Raw genomic sequence first — 22,476 nt, 5'->3', positions numbered from 1 at the left:
AAAATTAAGCAGATTTCGGAAGTAGAGTGCCCGTGAAATTTGTTAATATTAACTCGACGGTTAGAGCAGCGAAGCACTCATGTCATGGGATGGTTTAAAGACCTTGAAGTGTGTAGGCTGGTAGGGTAAGATAGCAAGACTCACTCGAGATTGCAGAGCACTCGTCGACGAGAGTTGTAGGTGATCCACAAGTTTATGGAAATAATTTATGGTTAATAGTGCGTTGTAATTTCAACTCATGCTATTGTTAGTCCACTTACAACCATAATGCGAGCAAAATTATACGACTTTTGTGAGTGCGCCAGGCATTAATGTTTTTTCTGTGCAGTTACATTTTCCAGCACCTCATCTATGAAGTGTAGCCATATTTAAGTGGGAAAATGCATTAGTTGCTACCGGGTTTGTTGTATGTACAGCGTTGCAACAAGTGCCTTTGATGAAAGTTTTGAACAGCGATAAAATTTTCTGTAAGAAATTTTTGTGCAAGCACAACAAAGTTGAAATCTTAATTATCGGTGCGGAATATTAGTTATAAAAGCTACAGCAACCCGGGCACCACAAGACGCGTGCGTAGGAGCGCACAACCGAGCACGGCCAACCTGCAGCAGGACATTTGACGACGCGGTGATGGACGAGCGTCGCCTACAACGTACTGGGGACGGCGGAGGGCGAGGCAGCGCAGGGCGGGGCGTCGCACCAGCGCACCACCTCGGGACGCTTCTGGTCCCGACACGCGTTACCGGCCGCCGAGCGCGTGCCGTTCCACACGCACTGCAGCAGACGCGTGCGGTAACCCTGGCCACCGCAGGGCGCCATGCACTGCACACACGCCACGCACTTACAGGCACAGTTCTATATATTTGTCAATTTTTATATAAATGCTGAATTAGGAGCGTGAGATATTAAATGTTTCAACTTTTTCATTTCTTTTATAATTTTCTAAAAGAAACTAGCTACTGTGAATAAACTGAAATGTTCAAGTCGTACCTTCATATGCATATAAACAGCTATTCCTTGCCTGCTCTGTGGAAATGAATTAAGAGTGAACCAAAATCACTCTTGCATAGATTAAGTTTTCATAGAACACCAATAACGTGGATACCGATGAAAAGGAGATCCCATACCTCAGAAAAAAATTAAAATGCAAATGAATGCAAAAATATCACAGATTAATGCTTAGATAAGGCAGGTTTCTGCTGAAACATTACAGATGCATGTTAAAATATTACAGATGAATGTTAAAATAATACAGATGAATGTTATAATGATAAAGATGAAGGTGAGATAACGGACCTGAGACCAGTCGCCGGTACGCCAGACGCCCACACAGTCGACGTTGTAGCACTCGCGGCGGTGACGAGGCTTGGTGACCTTGTCGCACTGACTGGGCGACGTAGCGGTGCCGGAGTGCGTCTCGCACGTCACCTTCCGGCGCTGGTGAGCTGAGAACGCAGCACTATTACTCGTCTAGTCTTAGATAACCTTATCTCAACGAATTATGATGAAAAATCTCTGTTAATACGATAGTTACAACAGAAATGTTCAATAGTCGCTTTATTTAATATGCTCGTAATTATTTTACATTTCAAATAAGACTATATTTTTTTATTTGGACTATAGCTAATCTAGATATCGATAATATGATTTTATTCTACTGTAATTCTTCAACAGTTTTTTTTAGATTATACATCGCTATACAGAAACCTAGAACAACAAATGATACGTGACTTGAAATGCTTAATGAAATTTACCGTAGTGCAGCGTGAAGCACCGCGAGGTCCTACAGGTGCTCCAAGGCCCTACCGCCCACTGGGGACACTCCTGCAGCCCGCAGTCCTGGATGGTGGGGGGCGGTGTGAGCCCAGCGTCCTCACAGAGCTGAGCGTCCGCAGGCTTCGTGACGTTACCAACCCGCACGAGGCACTGCGTCGAGCGCACCTGCCGTGACGTCATGTGTGAATTAATGTTTATATAGAGCGATATCGGCTTAGTGAATGAAACCAACAGCTGTACAGATGTAAAGACTTTTTCGTTTTTTTAACAAGAATTTTTTTCATTTTCATTTATATACGCGTTTTGTCTTTTTGTTTTAAGGTGCATGACAATTTTTTTCTTTTTGTTTGAATGTATTTTAGGTCGTTAGGAATAATTGTGTTAGGCTCTCGGTTGTCTTAGGCAGTAAAGCTATAATTAATTGAATGTATCAATAGTTCTGGGCGGTGAGTTCACTGCACTTTTAGAATACGTCTTTGACTTTTGCAGCTGACTAATGCAAAAGGTATTACCAAAGTCTCCCTCCCCCTCCATCGCAATTCCAGCCAGGAAAACGACATTGAAAATAAAAAGGAAAAAAATGAAAAGTAGATCCCATACCGCGTGTGGGTGGCAGTGACAGTTCAACTAACAAGCACTTCTATTCGTCTAAATTGATGATGCTAACAATATAGTGACAAGGCTGCTTTACAGCACCTGCAGTAACACGATACATGAGCTTTGACGCAGTATTCACAGAATTATCATCTCTATAGCCAGCAATAATATTGTCCATCGGTCCCATACCTCTATTTCCATCTTCAATATAATTTGAGCCGACAACCTTACATTGGTTAAATATAAATAATAATAGTTTAATGGTTTGGGCCTCGAACCTCAGTCCCAATTTCATCATTTGATAATAAATAATCCGATAAATCTAATATCTTAGATGGTCTAATATAGACTTGATTCAAACAGTCAATGCTGTTTTTAATTATATATAATGTAGATATCTATAAAAAAACTTGAAATAATGCTAAAATAATGGCATATTATTACCTTTAAATTATATTTAAAAGTGAAGACGAAAAGAACAAACGTGACCGTTTTTTACTTAACTACGTTACGTCTACTTAACAATCAACAAAAAATTCAATGCAAATAACTGCAAGAAAGAAGCCCCAAACGCTGCAATTTATTGTTCATTGTTTTGGTATCCTGTAGCAGGAATTCTAGTTACTTAGCATTTGTTGCTGTATAATAAGCATTAATAGTTGTTCACTATATACCTGGAAGCCCCCCGGGGAGCCGGAGTAGCCGCAGGTCTGGGAGCACTCGGACCAGTTCGTGATCTGCCACTCGAACGCAAGACTGTCCCGCGATGTCGCTGCCCATGCAACACTTTATTAATCTTCTCACACTCCCTCATACTATTACTTCACAATCATAGGTGATAATATTTATTTAGATTATTAGCATACACGGTAGTTAAAGATGAAAAAAATAAGGCATGTGTGGAAATTACGCTTCGTAAATCTTTTTACATTCCCCTCATTTTATGCCTTCACGATCATAACCTCGATAATATTCATTTCGATTATTAGCGCACGAGGTACTTACAGACAAAAAATCAGATAAATTTTGAAATTTCTGAAATTCTAAAAATAATACTTGTATATTGTGCAGGAAGGAACGAACCTTTGCCGAGAAACTCGGGCTTGCCGAAGAGGCCATCAGCTTCAGGGTGTGATGAAAAGACGGGGGCCGCGGGGCTGTGCTCGGCATGGCGGCCGCCTCGAGATGGTCCTTCATCCTGATGGGGGGTCAACTTTCACACAGACGTTTATACGAGAATGTTATTAGTAAACAAGTGGAACATATTAGTCAATATTTTTAAAATCCCGCTGACTTGAATTCTACGCTTGCCATTAATTATATTAATTCATTATATATTAAATTATTTTATGTTTTATTAGAGCAGGCACTTCTCTGGACCTTCAGCGTGCAAAATAATTTCTACAGCCATAGCACAAAGATAATGAAAGCCAAGATACCAAAGTTTCCGTTGCAAATAAAGATGGTGATGCATTTATTTTGTGACAAATAATACTTAGAATAATACAGAATAATAATCCAGCCATTAACAGAAATAATACAATTAAAACTGGCACTTAACAGCAAGCCCAACCTACGGGGAACTGCCTGAAGCGGCAGAGGGAAAAGAACCTACACAAAAGAACCTCCCCTACACACTATCGGAAGGGGAGAGTTAACCATTCAATGCAGGGATAAAAAGTAAATAACAAGGAAATTTACACGCAAACCGCAAGCGTAGATCATAAGTATATACTTACTAAAGAAAAAACAACCAAGTACAAACAAATGATAATAATCAAAATAACGAGAGCAAGAAAAAATAAAAGCAGGCAAAGAATAAAAAATTATCAGATATTTTAGATAATGACGTCAATATTTATCACACATTCAAAAAGGCGTGTATTTACATAAATATCCAAACATCATTCCCAGGACAACATGCTCATATAGGTACTCTTACAGCGATGTATACATACGGAGGCCGTATCTTCATGCCTGAGATTCATAGTTTTAATTAAGATGTCATTTGCAGATAAGGTGCATACTTACGGTCGATCAATTGGGCGTATCTTCTCATTCTAAAAACAAGATTCAATAAAAAATAAATTCATGCAGCTTGTTTTGAAAAACTCATCATGCGTGCGGTATCGCAATGATTGTAGGCAATCAGGTTTTGGGCCAGCTAATTTATAATACGAAATAAATATTGTTACTTATGTAATGGCACAAAATTAGTATGTACATACTAATTAACAGTTGCATGGATATTAATAGGTTGCATTAAGAAGCATTCTCTCTCTCTCTATAAAGAAGAAGCAGCACAACCGCATAATGTGACTACGTCCATGGAAAATAGCGACTATACACTATACAGGCACGTGCTTGGGACCAGCGAGCCTCTCCCTAGCTGGAAGAAAATTTCTTGAAGTGCACTCCATTTGCTGTGAATGTCCTCACTTATCTTGGGGCAGTTCCCATCTGGAGCAGAGCTCACCCAAAGCACTACGAACCTGGAGCAGGACTCACCCAAAGAGCACGCACCCGGAGTAGGACTCGCTTGGAGCAGAAAAAACCTGGAGCTAAACCAGCTGGAGCAGAACTCACCCTGGAGCGCGACAAGAGTCGCTGCAGGTAAGGCAGGGAGCGGCTGCCTCCAGACGTGATGCTGTTGGGGGGCTCAGCAGGCCAAGGGGCATGGAGGGTGTGGGGCTCAGAGAACTCCAGGTTGGGGGAGAGAGGATGCACAGTGTGTGGGGAAGAGAATGAGTGCTGAAGAGAGGGGGTGAAGCTTCCCCAGGAATCTGAGTAGCCCCATGGGGCTGCACCGAACCAGGGCTGCATGGCAGCACGTGGAGGGAGGAGGAAGAAGGTGAGGCCGTCAGAAGTGCAGGAGAACAAGTCAAGTGAGGAATGTGAAACATCCGAGCACTCGGCGTTACGTCAAACAAGAGTTTACATTGTACACATGTCATGCCAAACAAGGGTGTATACATATATACGGATTTACGTCAAAGAAGATTGTACACACGTCGTGACGTCATACAATTTTATACACACGTCGTTAAAGTCAAACAAAATTTTACACACGTCATGTCAAGCAAGCCTGTTCACACGGCGTTACCCAAGACACGCGTGTAAGGTCTGAGGAAAGCTTCCTGTTATGAATGATGTGATCTGAATGGACGCGAGAGGGCTTTTCCGTGGCTGAAAATTAATTTTTTCCTAATTTTAATATTCAAAATTACTCAGTTAATTAACTCAGTAAGCCGTTGTAAGTACAGTGTATAATTAGCCAAAGCGGAACATTATACTAGCAGATTAATTGACGAAGGTCAATTGACGAAGGTCAATTGACGAAGGTCAATTGACGAAGGTCAATTGGCCGAGGTCAATTGGCGCTGTGATACGAAGACACACGGCACTGCCTATTCAAATTTTTGGTACTAAAAATTATCAAAACGAAGCATGTAGTTTGTCAAGTGGCAAGAGTGTATTTATTTTGTCTAAACACAAAGTAGCTAAACATAGCATGTATCATTGTTGTTAAGATAAAGTGTATTTAGTTTGTCTAATAACAAACTGGTTAAGCAAAGCATATGTAATCCGTTAATGATAACGAATGAGTTTAGTTTGTGAGTTGAAAATCACAAGTTTTGTTCATAGTGGATCACAAGACCCAAGTGTGAGAGCAAACATTATGGTGTGATGTTTCTTTAATGTTACTACTCATAATAACTCGGTTTGAGATTTAATAATAACAGCACAGAGATTTAGGCTCAGTAAACGTGAAATTTTTTGCGTTAATCTTTTAACCGCCAAGAACTAGTTGTATTTTCTGATAATATTGCGTGCAATGTTGGCAATGTTGCGTTGAGACATTTTGGCCATTTTGATTTCGAATTAGTAATAATTTTGCCAAAAAATGTTATAGATGATCAGCTAAATAAATAAATAAAGCTGCATTCAAAAGTCTATGTTTATAGCCAGCAACAGACTTGGTCAATGAAATCAGCAGCAAGAGACTTGGTCAACGAAAATAGCAATAAGAGAATTGGTCAATGAAATTAGCAGTAAGAAATTTGGTCAATGAAAGTAGCAGTAAGAAACTTGGTCAATGAAAATAGCAGTAAAAAACTTGGTCAATGAAAATAGTAGTAAGAAACTTGGTCAACGAAAATAGCAATAAGAGAATTGGTCAATGAAAATAGCAGTAAGAAACTTGATCAATGAAGAGATGCAGAGAGCTCTTGGTTTAGATTGCTCGATATAAATTAGAAAGCTAAGAAACAGCAGAGAATTGGGACTATAAGGGAGGTATAGCTTCTTACAGCGGCCCCCAGCCATGCAAGCCGTGCAGGGCCTCCGCCAGAACAGAGCTGGATTTGACCTCGGGTTTGAGTATGTTTGACAATCAACAATTTAATGCTAATAAGCCATGCATAATTTAACTAAACCAAACAAACAACGCAACATAGGAGTTAGAAATTTATAATTAATTTATTAAAGTAAAGCAAATTGTTAAACACACATAATTAATGAATTAGAGCCCACCATAAAGAACGCAAGATAGCAACACGTTCATAATTAATCAGAAGCATCAAAAGAGAAGACGAAGCAGTTTCGTGAGGAACATTGAGGGCCGCAGTTTGAATGATCTTCATTAATCCTTATTACCAATGCAGCTTCACCGACATATTTCCTGAATTTTACTGTGCACCGAATTCGAGCTACCCAAGCTAGAAAAATATGGGAGCGCACCGAACATTTCTAACATGTTCAATGTGCGTCTTGGAACGTGCAGGATCAAGACACAAAGCTTAGAAATAAAATTATGAAAGGCATCACTTAAACAAAGCCAATGCATGCAAGAGAACCATTCTTGTAATAAAGCAAATAAAATATATAATAAATTGAACTGAAATAAATGACGATGAGTGATGCCTACATCGAGTAGTCGCCTGCTATTACAATGATCATGTCATCAGTGTCGCAACAATTTTATATTTAAATGTCAGCGACTGTCTATCAAGTAAAATTAAAAAAAAACGCTTATTACTCTCATTCCTACTCTACTATAGTATCAGCGTTGGAGATTAGGCCAAGTCTGGTCTTTCGCTAATTTTAAATATCTCAGAATTTTTACAGATAGCTGATGGTCGAACCCGTAACCCAAGGCTCCAAACTTAGTGATGTTGACCACTCTACCCGATCTCAAAATTAAGCTGTTCATCAATATACGTCTCAACCGCTCACCTGAATTGCCGGGGTTGTTAGGACGTTCTCGACTTCCTGACTGATTTTCGTATTGCTCTTGGAATCAGTGTTGGGGCTGACCGAGAAACCCGCGCTGCTCGTTGAACCGAAGTTAGGACTAAGAACAAAGTCTTCACTGCTTCCAAAGCCAGAGTTGTGACCTTCAGTAGAGTCTTCATTCCTTGTCGGACCAGCATTATAATTTTCAGCAAATTCCCCGTCGCTGCGCGATCCTGCGGTGTGGCTTGATGCATATTTCATGTTAGGTTCTGAAATATGACCGGTAATTATGTCCTGGTCATAGACATCCACGCCCTCTGAGGGCTGTGCCACCTCATCCACGGTACTGTCCCCATCATACTCGCTCGCGTCTATGGCGCTGTTCAGAGTCTCAGCAAAGCTAATCTTACGCTGCTTGTGAGGGGCACTTGGCTTTCCAAAAGCGTCCACACTGTCGTAAACAAGTTCCTTCTCGCCATTCAAAGTATCCCAGGGACTATCAATTTGCTTTGCTATATTATTGAGAGTTGAAGTTCGCCTAGTAGCGTCGCGCGTGCCGTTATCAGGATGGCTTTCTTCCCCCGACACTGGCAGGCTCGGGTGATGGCTGAATGACCCGTAAACGTGATCGTCGTTTGTAGAGACCGATCTTCCATATTCGCTAGAAATTTGGATGAAATAAATCTCATTAACATCACATTTTAATGATAATGGACGAATTTAATTTAAACAATCATGATTAAAAGCAGAACATTTTGTGTTGTGTTATTATGACATGTGATAGAAAATCTGGAAAAAGAAATTTTAAGAGGAGAAAAACAGTTCCGTTTACAGGCGCAGCAAGAGAATATTAGACGTTTTCAGACCCACTGTAGAAGCAAGCGCAAAGTTCTTTTTTCATAACACAGGTTGTAATAAAGATCCGTCATGTGTGGTGCTAGAGAAGAAGTGCTACAGCGCCGCCTGGGACTGCTACGTCCTAAACACATACCAAGTATACTAAGAGCAGTTATTCTCCTGGTCTTAGAAAACATATTTACAGTTTTTGTACACCAGTTATCATAACTGGCAAAATGCTACACAGTCGAGAATATTTTCATAACCTTGAAGGATACAACTTGCATCGACTCGAAAAGAAGTCCCAAGCTGCAAATAATCCTATGATGTTTGCTGTAGGCTGTAAAGTGTAGGATTGCAGTGGGTGTGGTAGCTATGTACCTGCGGTTGTTGACGCGGCCGTAGACGTGCTCCAGAGGTGTCATGGTCACGTTGCCAGGACGATGACTGGCGTCGTCCTCGTCACGATTACTTGGCCTGTCGGCGTCAGCGGGCTTCTGGGTGATCAGGAGGCTGCCTTCTGCCAGCGTGTCTTCCACGGCCTGTAAACCAACTCGGGTTAGAAGCGTCCTTCCGTGCAAATTCCTTTGTACATATACAGCATGGACACTAAAAGCTTACAATATCGGCAGCTAGCTAATCCTTCATTAATTAAAATGTCCAATACAATATTAAATTAAGATGAAGCGTAATTCTATTACATGCACTCGCAATTTCTCCCCGCATATGTACTCACCTTCTTTGAGTTTAGACGCGATTGAACAATTTTTTCTGTAAGCAGCGACATGCCACTATTGCCACGCCGGCCGCCAGGCGTGGCGTGCGTGCGCGTCATGGTGGCGTACGTGTACTGGCGGCTTCTGCCGGAATTGGCAAGGACTGAGGAACTGTTGGCCTCGGAGGAATTGCCATCGGAGGAACTGTTCAGCGAGGAAGATATAATATTTTCACGATGAGAGAAATTCCGATTGACACTAAAGCCGTTTCGTTCGCGATGCTTCGGCTCTTCTCGAACTCGTTCATTACGTAGCAGTTGGAACGGATTGTGCGAGACTTGCTGTCGCGGTGGCCCTACAAACTGATCGTTCTTGGTGTTGGTGAGATGCTCCAGGCTGAGGAGAGTTTGTTTGCTGTGCTCAGGCGAAACTTCTGAGCTTGTTTCCTCCACCGTATGGATGTTCCTGCTAGAAGTCTGTAAAATGACAACACTAATTCAGGTTCTAAACTGATTCAGCATCCGAAGAGGTACAAAGTCTCCACATGAAGGAAAATAACGTTGATTTCTCTAGAAATTTCATCGCCAACTACGCATAGACTACATCAAAAGACTCGGGATGTTACACTTATTAGCTCCATTTGGGTTAAGCCGATATAACTTGGCATATCTCCCGTAAATTGATATTCAATAATTACTTTAGGCTTTCGAATACCAAGACAGGCGCGTACCTTGCCCATGAGTGCGGCAGAAGGCGCAGGTGCAGTGGCTTGGACGGCGTGTAAGTCTAGCGTGGCTGAAGCCGAGGGCTCAGGAAACGAGGATGTGGCGTCCGTGATGGTAGCCGTGGCCTCAGGAGCACTCGTGGGGAACGGTCTTATGGGACGAATGGGGTCTAAAAGACTCAAGAACTTGTTACGGGAGCGGCGGGACGTGGCCATGCTCGAGAAGGCAGGAGTTGTGGGGTTTGAAGGAGCTTTTCGACCCCACACTGTCATGTCAAAAAGTTGCAAGGAGGTAAAAAGTTGCTATGGATAAGAAGACGAAAGACAATTTCTTAACTTTAAGAATGCATACATTCAGACAACTCGCACTCGTTTTAAAAACTATTCTAATAATTGAACACAAATATGGACCGTTACCTCGATACTTGGGCGACTCCTGAGGTTGGTGCGGTGGGTAGCTGAGACCCGCGTCCACTTCATTGAAGCTCCTGGGGTCGGAGCCGTACACGTCGTCCTCCTCAAGGGGGAAGTTGTTGTGGGCATCGGCCCCTGAACCGCGGAGGTTCTGCTGCATCTCCGACACGCGGGTGGCGCCGTCAGGTCGGGGAGCAGGTTCAGAGGGCGTGGCAAAGCTGGCAGGTAGAGGCTTCACGTGGATCGTCAAGTTGGCTTCAGAAGTGCCGGCTGGTGAATAAATTTTTTAAAATATATAAATAATTAAGTTTTATAGCTATTAAAGGCAAACAGGAAATTTTGTCCTAATGGTTTTGATCTTCATCAGTGGTGGAAACATCCGCAATAATCAGACTCTAAACGGGCTCTTCGTAAAAATTTACTTCATCTAAGATAAAACAAAGAACTAGAATTCCCTAAAAACAATCTACCAATGGGGCTAATAAAGCTTAAATGCATTGAAAGAGCAAACTTGGGTCAATTTGTAAACTAAATAAACACCTTAGAAAAAAATCCATGGCGATTTTCTTTGTGTTTCTGTGTTTATGAAAATTGAGGAGATCACGTACATCGCTAAATGTAGAATTACGAAGAAAATTATTTCAGTTACTCCTAAAATGGAAGCAACTAGATTACCCCGACAGATATAGACGCCACTGTCAGTGTAGTTGATCTTGTTGATCTTGATGGCCCCTTTTTTGGTGACGAGGACGTGATGCTCGTTGGAGACCTCGTCGCGGGTCTCCGGGCGCAGACCGAGACGATGTCCGTCCTTCCACCAGGTGATGCGCGACCGGTCGAAGTGACGCACCGGGCACTTCACCTTCACCATGACGCCTCTGAACACCGTCGCCTCGCCGCCCACCTGACCATCGGCGGGAGTTAACGTCTATGTTAGTTAGCTCAGTGCGCGAGGACACGCGAGTTTAAGGATATTTTTAGTTACATTTTGAAATGAGCCGGGAAGTAGAGTTCAGCGCAGGGTGTTTCTAACGCTTTGGTGCGCGGGCCGACAGGTTAGGTTTTTCGAGATATTCCAATTCAGAGTTTTCTTATTAAGAAAAATTTCCCATCCTCTACTTAGGAATCGGACATAAAAAAAATTCATTACACTATAGGATTTCAAACTGAAGCTAGCTTCATTCATAAATATACCATAATTTCAGGAAATATCAGCGCACGCTTACCTTGAGCTTGACCTTCTTCATGTACTTCTTCTGCAGGTATTTCTGGTTGGGCTGCGAGCGTATGGCAGGGCGCCTGCGCTTTATGCCGACGCGTCTGTTGATGTCATTGTTGCTCCAGAAGCTGAGCTCCTGCAGTGGACACTTGCGCTTGTTGCAGCGGCGTCGTGTAGGAGGACGGCGACGAGGGCACACGTAGGGCGGCTGGTCCAGCACCCGCCCCACGGCGACCACTTGACGGCACATCAGCGTGCGCGTCTTCACGCCGCCGCCGCATGACGCCGAGCACTGAGTGAAGAATGCCGGACGTTGTTACTTGCAGCTCATGTTTATTTTTGTTGCCGTACTTCTTTGATTTTTATTTTATTTTAACAAAAATTTCACTAGTTATTTGACCAAGCCTGCCTGCTTTACAAATAAGCTCTACAATGAGCAATAAACATCAAATGTGGAATTTTGCTCGATGTTATTGTGCTTCATAGTGAATATTTTAAACATGCGAAACATTCACTGCATGGTAACGAACGTATGGAGCGATTATTTGTACGAACAATTCTAAGTGAATACAAAAAGAATGTTTATATTATAAATTAAAAACATCAAAACGATAGCAACGTTTGATAAATGTTGCTTTAGTACCATAATCAACGGGAAAACTTTTTAAAAAAAGACTAGGACGAGTGATATCTTTGATCAAAGCTGCGATGCTAACAAAAATAGAGCACTTTGAAGCGCAAATATTATGCGACGGAGAATAACGAACCGTTTTAATCTCTTGAACTCACACTGCCAACTCAGCAGCAACTCAGAAACTAAATTACTGTCATTACTACAACCAATACCTTAGACCAGGGCTGGGGGATCCACTCGGCGTCACAGGGGGCGCCCCCACAGGCCTCCTGCTGGGAGGGCTGCGGCTGGGGGCAGAGGTGTGCAGACACCACCATCGTGTTGGCGCCTCCTCGCGTCATCTCGTGGATGCACTCAACCTTGCGGGTCTGAATCGTACATGTGCAGGCTTAAAATGCGTTACTTTATCATCCTTTAATCGACTTTCTACTTCTAGGAGACCAGGGCCTATACTTTCAAAAAAATTTATGAGATCGTAAGTTCATCAGCCAATCATTGACGGGCTTTCAAGCAAAATTCACCAATCATAGACAAGAAAATAGAGCGTAAGTACTAACGTTCACTTAGCGAGTTTTGAAAGTATCCACCAATCATAGACAAGAAAATAGAGCGTAAGTACTAACGTTCACTTAGCCAGATTTGAAAGTATGGCCCCAGGAAGGAGAAATGTATATCAAGTTATATATACGTCATAAGTTTAAGTGAGAAGAAAATTAATCCAAAGACTTATAGTAAGTGAACAATAGAGCAACTGACCCTGACTCCTCCCCCACAGACTTTGGTGCAGTTGGAGTAGGGCGCCAGACGCCATCTAGGGGGGCAGGGCTGGTCGTTGCAGGTCTGCGTGATGACCTCAGGACGCGACGCCAGGGGGCACAGCGCCGGCGACACCACGCGGTGGTCCTCACGACTCACGCACTCCACCAGCAGCTCCTGCACGCCTCCTGCAGTTTGTACTTATATTAATAATTATGTATTAATATATACACGTGTATTAATTAATAATACACGTGTAGAGATTGCGAAGGAAATTCCACAAAGGATTTTGGAAGAGTGACTGAGTTATGATTAAATAAGAAATGAAATTTTTTCAATAGAAAAACAGAAGGAAAAAGATTCACGATTCTGGGTCAAGTTGGAAAGTCTAGAGAAGAGGTAAGCATACCAGTAACTAGTGCTAATGAACTAGTAACCGTTGATAATGAGTAAATTATTGACATAGACAAAAATTTAAGATATGTAAATCCTATGCAATTTAAGATACGTAAATCAGATATGCAAATCATATACAGATATGATTTTATGCAAAGCAGCTTTGATACTTAATTTAATTCTAGTAAAGACCGAGTTTATTAAAGACATATTCTAGTAAAGACCAAGTTTGTTAAAGACGAAGTCCAGTGAAGACAGACCCAGACATGTGGCGGAGCACACGCTGAAGCCGGCAGAGCGCCACTCGTAGCCGCTGGAGCGCGGCGTGGTGGGCTGGTAGCCGCCGATGCTGTAGGCGCTCTCCGCCCGAAACCCGGCGTCGTGGCCACCGAACACGACCTCGTACGAGTCCAGGTCGTCCTGAACCACCACACACCAGGCGTCAAGAACAAGGTGCAGCATTTGGTCCAACGAAATCAATACGGAAAATAAGTAGTATCATAATTTGAGCCCAGATATAATTAACGAGGAAGTTTACTATCAGGCAAGTGAAATAAAATGTAAAATGCAGAATGCATAGGGGTAAAAATTACCTTTGATAACAAGATATTAAAAAAACACATCCACCTGAATAGTATCAATACAATGACTCACCTTAGCTCCCCCAGACTCATCAGTGAGAGGCACGTCGTAAATATCCAGGTTGCGGTGCCACGGCGAGGCCTTCATCATGAAGGACTTGTTATAGGACTGCGTGAAGGGAGCGAACGAGCCCGGCAGTTCTTGCTTCAGCTTCCTCCGGCGCGAGTTCTCGCTAAGCTGCCCTTCGTAAACGTCTTCGCCGTCCCGGTATCGATGCTCATGCAGGTCCAGGTGTTGGCTCGGGAAGAAAGGCTGCCGAAGTTCCCCCGGTGGTAAATGACGGCCTTCCTTGTCGCCGCTCTTGGTGAGAGGGGATGGTTTCTTTGTGTCGTCGGTGGTTACTCTGCGGGGGATAAATTTAACATGAAATTGAAGCTTGTCTCCGTAGCCTTATTTAAAAAATAACACAATATAAAATGTTAAATATTACAATACAATTTTATCTCTTAAGTAAAGCGACAGAGAATCTGCGCGGCCGAGAGGAATATAAACAGTTAAATAGCACTCTAATTGGAACTTGTTTCAGAAGAAATGCGCCGTGAAAAATTCTAACTTTCTAGTCGAATAAATATCTGTGTAAGATTTCTCCAGAAAAATTAAGTTAGTTTAGTAACATAATTGAAATCATAAGCCTAAAAATGTTTGGTTGAAAAACATCGATTGATTGAAGCGAAAGCGGCAGGATCCCTGACGTACAATAGAACTTTGTACATCCCTTGGTCGTAGTGGATACGGATTCCCCTAAAAACACTCTCTACGAGCAGCTGACCCTAACCTGGCGGGGGTGACCTCGCAGGGCGCCATGTGGCACGGCTGAGAGCGCTTGGGCGGCGCCCCTGGGCACTGGTCGTCAGGCAGCACCGCAACCATACGGGAGATCTCCAGGAAGATCTTGCAGTCGACAGAGCGCACAGCCACGCCGCTACCGCACGTCACGCTGCAGGGGCCCCACGCCTCGTATATATACCTGCCGTGGGCACGAGATCATGCAACTACACATTTGAGGTGTCCTTTATGTGCAATCAATAATTGTATGATTAAATTGTTCTCTTTCGTTCGAAAAAAGATTTAAACAAATTTCTGGAAATTTTGCTATACAAGCAGAAACTCAACACAAGATGAACTCGTAATGCAGCCGGAGAGTAAACGGTTACATAACTTACTGTCAAGACAAGTTCAGGACAAATTACAGTAGAAGACAAAACAGATGGACCCATAAAGCTCGATAAAGATCAGAAGCGCAGTTTGCCACAAGCCATCTTTTAACGATAGACTCATGATAGTGCTGCAGTTGTGGCAGGGAGCTAACTCAATCATCCTTATCATATTGAACTGACATCAAAAAAACCTTCATAGCTGCAATACCGATAGCATAAAGTTGCTGGCGTCAGCGCTTTGGATTCACAAGGTCTGCTTTAGCTACTCTTCTGAATCACACGTCTTCTCGAACAACTCCTACAACGATTCACTCTTATGAAGTGCAATAAAGGCTTTCATTACTGATCATTCATTGGTTATTACGACTCCGAGCTCCTAAGAAAAGCCAAAGGTCAAAGGGAACACTAGGTCGTTACCAGCCATAACTGCTTACAAAACTGCGGCATCAGTACAATGCTCGTATAGCTGCGGCATCAGTACGATTGCGGTATGAATTAAAATAAGTCGCTTATTTGGAAAAATTCGTCGAAAAGAGCAGCGCTTAGACCCGTGATGTGCTGCCCGTTACCCACTCATACACCGGTGATATGCTGCCCGTTACCCACTCATAGACCCGTGATGTGCTGCCAGTTACCCACTCATAGACCCGTGATGTGCTGCCAGTTACCCACTCATAGACCTGTGATGCAGTTATAGAGTGGGTAAGAGTCCATCTGCAGCTAATAGGGCGCGTTCCACACACCTGCAGAAGTGGGATACGGCCGAGGCTAAATCAGAATGAAATAACTGGATATTTAAAACCGCAGCCACACGCTTCATTAGGGCATATTTTGTGCTCATGCATCTGGTAAGTGGACTGCCTACAGCCGTCCATACGTCACGCGGTAAATGGACTGCCTACAGCCGTCGCCATGTCACGATGTAAGTAGACTGCCAACAGCCGTCCATACGTCACGCAGTAAGTGGACTGCCTACAGCCGTTGCCATGTCACGATGTAAGTGGACTGCCAACAGCCGTTGCCATGTCACGATGTAAGTGGACTGTCTACAGACGTCGCCATGTCATGCACGCGGTAAGTGGACTGCCTACAGACGTCGCCATGTCATGCACGCGGTAAGTGGACTGCCTACAGACGTCGCCATGTCATGCACGCGGTAAGTGGACTGCCTACAGACGTCGCAATGTCACGCGGTAAGTAGACTGCAGCTTCAACCCACAAACAATCCATGAAATTGAATTACCGTGACAGAGAAGTCCCAAATGACAGGAGCTGGTATGGCACGCTGAGATGCGTGCAGATGAACAACCCTCAAAAAAAAAGTTAGTAACTGATATGAAAGAACATCGAGATGGAAGGAGAGCTTTCCACTGATGTTAACAAAAATCCTCATCGTAATTACGCATGACACGACCTAAGATACAAAAAAATCTGCTTCCTCATTTAGGGCAGCTAGAAATAATTCATTATTTCTGGTGGAATTTGTCGTAAGATGAGCTGGTGTTTCCATGGAGCTGCTGAGCGAGGCGACGGAGACGATGGTAATTGAGGGAGGCAGGCGTGATGGAGGACCAGCGAAGCGGCCGGCAACAGCAGAGGCGGTGCCAGGGCAGAGTCTTGTCTGGCAACGTTATGGCCAGACACCACGAGCAATCTATGATAATAATGATGCCAAGACTTCATTCATCTCTCGTTCCAAGAAAAACTCGCGTCAAAAGTCTCAATGGCCGACCAAACTAATTGCCAAGCGACGACCACCAAACAACGCCCTCCGCTCTCCTGAAACCTAAACCCTGGATCAGGAGGCTAAATTTCTCGCGGCGCTTCCACTAACGCATTTTTCCCGGGGCTCATGCAAGAGGATCTACTTGACTTACAAATCTCAAGAGGATCCGAGGGCTTAAATCGGAATATTTACGATACAAGCAGCAATGTCTGGGCCAACCGACACAGCGTTCTTAGAGGCTCAACGTAACCTCAACAGTTGAACAGCGTTCCAACTGATCGCTGTAAAGTTCTTATCCATTGGTGATTATGATCAATTATTTTTGTGGCGAATAGCATGCTAATATTATTTTGTGACGAATAGCATCCTCCTCCATTAGAATTCGTAGGTAGCATTAATTACGAGCACATTAAATAATTTTAATAACCAATGAGGTAATAATAGACTTGATGAGTAAATTTCATCATTTACAGTTTTTCAAAAAGTATAAGCTTAATTTGAGCTAGTATCAATTAAATTTTAACCACCGAAAAGAGGCTTCACTGCAGCCTAAACTAATTATGCCCTATCAACAGGGAGCTTAAATGTTTGCTAATGAGTCGAGATTTCATTGAGAGAACGTGATAAACAATTAGAAGGTCAATTTTATAATTAGAAAAATGACTGAAAATCTAAGGAGATAACGTTAAGTCAGAAGGGTAAAAGCTCAAAAATAGGGTCGACCGTACAACTAGAGTGTTACACAGAACATAGGCCACGAAAATAGCGGAAATTAAGCCGCTAATGGACTTTTCCGGAGCATTGATTTTGTTGAATGTAGACGTTGGTAGATGGTGAATTCTGCAGCTGAAGGCCTAATTTTTACGTCCCGAGTGTAGGTTTATACAATAACTAAAGAATTTTTTCACCAAATATACAGTAAAATCCAGAAGGAATAATTACACAGTTTTGGGTTAAGATATTAATAAGTGCCTGTCTCTTATACACATCTAGATGTGTATAAGAGACAGCAGCGCACCAGCAGCACTAGTGGTGCAGCGCACCAGCTGCACTAGTGGTGCAGCGCACCAGCTGCACTAGTGGTGCAGTCTCAGCAGGCGGCGCCAAGATGTCAGTGACGTCACATGGCGGCGTCGCCATGACAACGCGCGCCGCTGCCAAAACCCGCACGAAAATCGCGTCCGCCGACGCGGCGGCCACCGTCGGTGCAGTGGCCGCCGACCGTCCGGTGGCCGCAAATACGAAGGCCTTAATTTTCAACATAGGAGGCTGACGATGAGGTTCGTATGAAGAGTGTGCGGGAATATGAGATCGAGAGGGGCTAGAAAAATGAAATGGAAGGTGGGCGAGATGTTTGGATGAAGAGTACGAAATTTATGAAGAGGAGAGTGGGATGAAGAGTGGGCAAGAAAACTAGATAAACAGCGGGCAAGAGGTTCTGGATGAAGAGTGGGCGAGAGAGCCGTACGTTCCGGAGAGTTGACAGTTTAACGGACGATTTGCCCACTTAGAGAATGTGAGGGCGGAAGTGCAGCTACGCAACATGTCAACGTTTATATTGAAATACACCAACTTGAGGGTGACAATAAGACTAAGTCAGAGTCCAATCCGCAAAGTGAACCCATTTCTCTTGTATCCAAACATTCAACTTAATGCTAGATCACGCATGGTATTCATCAAAGCTAAACATCATAGTGCACTCAATGAACACGACATATAATAGCGACTCCAGTAAGTCTAGACAATTCAAAGTTCAAATTAATTCTTAAAATTTTACTCCAATATTTCAGCGGCCTCAACATCGAAGACGTCCGTCCACGGGCGTCCATTACTCTGTTCTTGTGGAGCTAAAACATTCTCAGGAGCAGGCCACTAATAATAGATCTCGCTGATGTCCAACTCGCAGAGTCCCAGTCTTTTGTCAGATCTTTTACGATCGTCTTCCTACAACATGAGAAAATTCATTTCTGTCGTGGGTGTGGGGGCGAGGCAGTGGCCGTTGACTGAGGCGTTAAACGCACGCTAGCGGAAACTCCCGGGAGAAACGAAGGAGCGGCCGCCCGATGCGCTGCCCTTGACAGCGTCCAAATGGGCGCTCGCTCGCCAACTTCGCCAGGCATTAAACAAGAGGCCGCGAGAAACACCAGACACACCGACGTCTGTGCACTTCACAAACTCTCGCAATGATCATCGCAAATTATACGACTGCTTTTAGTGGGTTTAGTTCAAAACCGGAAAGGTTGAAAAGAGAGCCACGATAGCTGGAACATTTTCGAATGTCTGGCTCCTGAGACACAATCTGCTGAGTAAATAACGCTTCATCGATTTATCTCCGTGTAATTCAACGCACCGAACGTCTGTGATTTCTATAAAAAAATGGGGGGAAATGTGGAATAGCATTAAAACATACGCTCGAATGGTCATCAAAATACATGTAAACTCAATATATTTTGGGATTTAAAGTTTTCAGACACAAGTAGCGCAACCCAAAGTAGTAATCACAGTTTACACATGAATTAAAAAGTGATGAATAATAACGATGTTCATCAATAGAGTTTGTTCGTTACTTTCCTTCAATTTGTGAAAATGAATATTTCACATATTTTGCCTATTTTTATTATTTTATTTACCGCCAAACAAATCAAGCGACGTGTCACAGCAGACTTGGCCCGTGACGGGCATCACTCACGTGGGTTCAGCGGGCACGGGCTGGTCGTGAGTGAGCGCTGCAGGCACCGGCAGGAGGGAGGCGCCCTTTGAGTCGTCCTCGCCCTGCGTCGCATCCGCCCCCTGGCTCGCCCATGACCCTAACAAGAAATATTCAATATAGTTCCCATGTCGTAAGCACGATAAACAAATCGAAGTGAGCTTCTCAATAAATAATCATATTTCCTGCTGTGGTAGTATTTACTACCATCGTAGAACTAAATACCATCGTACGACTTATCACCATTGTACGACGTTCTAAAATCGCACGACTTATCGCAATCGTAATAGCTTTTAAATTCAAAGAACGGGTGATTTTAATAAAAATTTTCAGGTTATCGTAACGTTCCACCTAATGTTGCTGAATGAAAGCTTAAATAAGATAATAAGATTGCGATGTTTAATGAAATTGCATTTATCACTAGACGTAAATATCTTTACAGGTTTACTTCTTATCTCTAGTGATTATACGAGATCAAAATATAACAAATTGACCCCGTATGCACAGAACTACAATATATTACTTGACTACTCAGGGACAGAAATCTAGTCTTTTAATAGATCCCATAACTCCAGTTAATCGATCAATAGATTGCCCCAAAAGCTAGAGACCACCCACTTATTATTTAACTGCAAAAGGTATACAAGTACATAGGCAAAAGGTACACAGCTACAAGTGCATGGTCAAGTACCACGGCGCTGAGGTCGGTGGCCGAAGTCTAGCTGGAGGGCGGAGGGCGTCGTGGTGGTGAAGAGGTCATGTTGGCAGGGGACGCCCGTACGGCAGGGGCGCGTCACGTCAGGTTTCTTGGAGTCCTGGCAGAGGCTGGAGGAGCGACCGCGCCAGTCGCGGCAATGGACCACGCGCGTCTGCAGCCCCGAGCCACAGCTCACCGAGCACTGATATCAACATATCATTCATAACACATCTTAATATTACACGTCTTAATCATCATTCCAATTGAAAATGTCATTGAAATGTTCAGTTTCAATTTCGAGCAACAAACATCGTTCATAACTGACTTTACACATATTAATTATCATTCCAATTGAAAATGTCATTGGAATGTACAATTAAAATACGAGGAAATGATCTGTAAGCTTTATCATCACTTGTGGTAATTTCAACGTCACAGATTATAAGTATTAGAACGCTTGCTTCAAGAGCTCCATATCCCACCTGTGACCAGAGACCCTCATACCAACGAGGACAGTCGTGCGTGTTACAAGCAAGTCTGTGGTCAGGTCGGATGGCATCGTCACAATAATGATCAGGGACTTTGGTGTCGAATATGCCGGGCTCGACGCAGAAGACTTCCCGTAGCTGGTAACCCTTACCGCAGTCCAACGAGCACGCGCCCCACTCGCCCGTCTGCCACCTGCCAACAGAAACTCATGATTAATTTCAGAGTCGTAATTTCAACCGCTAGTCAGAATTCAGCTTTATACCTCGTGATTGCTTGCGTGAAATAGGAACTTAAATTATCGATAGCATTACAGGAGGAGTAGCAAAACTTACGTGGCGACAAGTTCTCTAAAATTTCCTAGAAGACTAATTATTGACGAACAAGATCCGACAAATCAGATGAGGTTCAATATTGAATCGGGTACGAGAGCTGCATCCTAATGAAAAAAGGTTAGATGATTGTTATCAAGTCAGCAGTGGAGTGATCGGACCACCCATCTGATGAAGTGATGTCAAGTAAATTTCCAGATATCCATTTCTGAAATATAAAGAGGTGTTACATGGTAACAGATTGGTATTGTACTCTCTTGAAGCAGTATGTGCAGTGTTGCCTCTGCTGTGCTAAAGGCGATCTTCCTTTGCACCGGGTGCTTTTCTGGAGATAAAGTAAAAGTTTTTGTATCCAAAGCGTAGCCTCGTACGTAAGAAATACGCAATAAGTATTTATTTTTATTATAATATTTAAAATGATAAACATACAGTAGTTCCTTGAATGAGGTACCGTTCCTGGAAGTTTAAGCGAGTACCAATATAGGTCAAGAAACCCTTCAATTATCTCATATGAAATCAGCCTGACTAAATTAATTTTTTCCTATGTCGTATACATATGAAGCTCATTCCTACAAGTTGATGCTTCACTGAATCCCCAACTTCCTGAATTTTGGTGCTTTTGAAAAATAAATGGAGCAGCTGTTCTTAACAAACGTTGAGATCGTTGACTTCAGCAAACTCTTACAATATTGGACAGCGTGATCGGATACGTGAATGCACTTCTTGCGTTTGGCAAGGATGGACCAACGCGCACGATACGTAAAGTTTAAAATCACATACAAAGCCAACAATGACTAACACTGAACTGGAATCTTCTTCCGATTGCATATTGACGCGTGTCTCGTGCTCGCGTATCAGACCGAACGAGCGGGTTCCGAGCGAAAATATGTTTGGTTTAAAATTTCTTTGACTGAAATTTAAGCAATAATTTCTAACCATTTCTTGAGCAAATATCGAATTTTTATCAAGTAAAGAATTGTGCAACTGTATGATGGCATTGCTTGCGAAGTTTTTTATTCCTGGGTAGTAGCGCCAGAAACGGCGGGAATAACAATTTTCCAAACTAACAATTTTTCCAACTAAATTCTCAATTCTAAATTTTCATTCTTAAAGATTACGTTTAATTTCATTGATACCACATTAGATACCTAAACTATGCAGATTAAGCGAGCACCCGAGTTCTCTTAAATTGCTCGAGCGTCAGCATTTTGACGGAATACATTGCAGCGGACGCGATCGCGCTCACTGATATCCCCCACGGGCGAGCGATATACGTGGCTCCCTCGCTAACTTTTCCAATTCTTGCGACGTTTTACTCGGAACGCGCGCATGATACGATATCTTAACCACTACCCACTAGGCAACAAAATTGTATTCGGGTCTTCACATTTTCGTTACCGGACTAAGAATTTATGAAGATCAAGTGCA

The 22,476-nt window shown here is 43.0% G+C and overlaps 1 protein-coding gene across 1 annotated transcript in view; it reads right to left on the bottom strand.

Moving 5' to 3' along the window:
- LOC108674249 overlaps positions 1 to 22,476 on the bottom strand; it is a 68,660-nt gene that overhangs the window by 6,525 nt on the left and 39,659 nt on the right. The window contains exons 6-26 of the mRNA XM_047882245.1: positions 20,713 to 20,911; positions 20,225 to 20,432; positions 19,516 to 19,633; positions 14,719 to 14,910; positions 13,956 to 14,286; positions 13,562 to 13,721; positions 12,906 to 13,093; positions 12,362 to 12,517; positions 11,523 to 11,807; positions 10,972 to 11,200; positions 10,300 to 10,566; positions 9,889 to 10,148; positions 9,179 to 9,634; positions 8,824 to 8,984; positions 7,606 to 8,266; positions 4,957 to 5,187; positions 3,454 to 3,568; positions 3,045 to 3,142; positions 1,752 to 1,938; positions 1,294 to 1,442; positions 654 to 819 (exon numbers count right to left, since the gene is read on the bottom strand). Coding sequence (XP_047738201.1) covers positions 654 to 819; positions 1,294 to 1,442; positions 1,752 to 1,938; positions 3,045 to 3,142; positions 3,454 to 3,568; positions 4,957 to 5,187; positions 7,606 to 8,266; positions 8,824 to 8,984; positions 9,179 to 9,634; positions 9,889 to 10,148; positions 10,300 to 10,566; positions 10,972 to 11,200; positions 11,523 to 11,807; positions 12,362 to 12,517; positions 12,906 to 13,093; positions 13,562 to 13,721; positions 13,956 to 14,286; positions 14,719 to 14,910; positions 19,516 to 19,633; positions 20,225 to 20,432; positions 20,713 to 20,911 — 4,817 coding nt within the window. The remainder of the gene's footprint in view (positions 1 to 653; positions 820 to 1,293; positions 1,443 to 1,751; positions 1,939 to 3,044; positions 3,143 to 3,453; positions 3,569 to 4,956; positions 5,188 to 7,605; positions 8,267 to 8,823; positions 8,985 to 9,178; positions 9,635 to 9,888; positions 10,149 to 10,299; positions 10,567 to 10,971; positions 11,201 to 11,522; positions 11,808 to 12,361; positions 12,518 to 12,905; positions 13,094 to 13,561; positions 13,722 to 13,955; positions 14,287 to 14,718; positions 14,911 to 19,515; positions 19,634 to 20,224; positions 20,433 to 20,712; positions 20,912 to 22,476) is intronic.

Source organism: Hyalella azteca, unplaced genomic scaffold (assembly GCF_000764305.2).
Source record: "Hyalella azteca isolate HAZT.00-mixed unplaced genomic scaffold, Hazt_2.0.2 contig10021, whole genome shotgun sequence".
In the NCBI taxonomy this organism is placed as follows: domain Eukaryota; kingdom Metazoa; phylum Arthropoda; class Malacostraca; order Amphipoda; family Hyalellidae; genus Hyalella; species Hyalella azteca.
The sequence above is the reverse complement of the archived record's forward strand: the minus strand, read 5'-3'. Positions and strand labels throughout refer to the sequence as shown.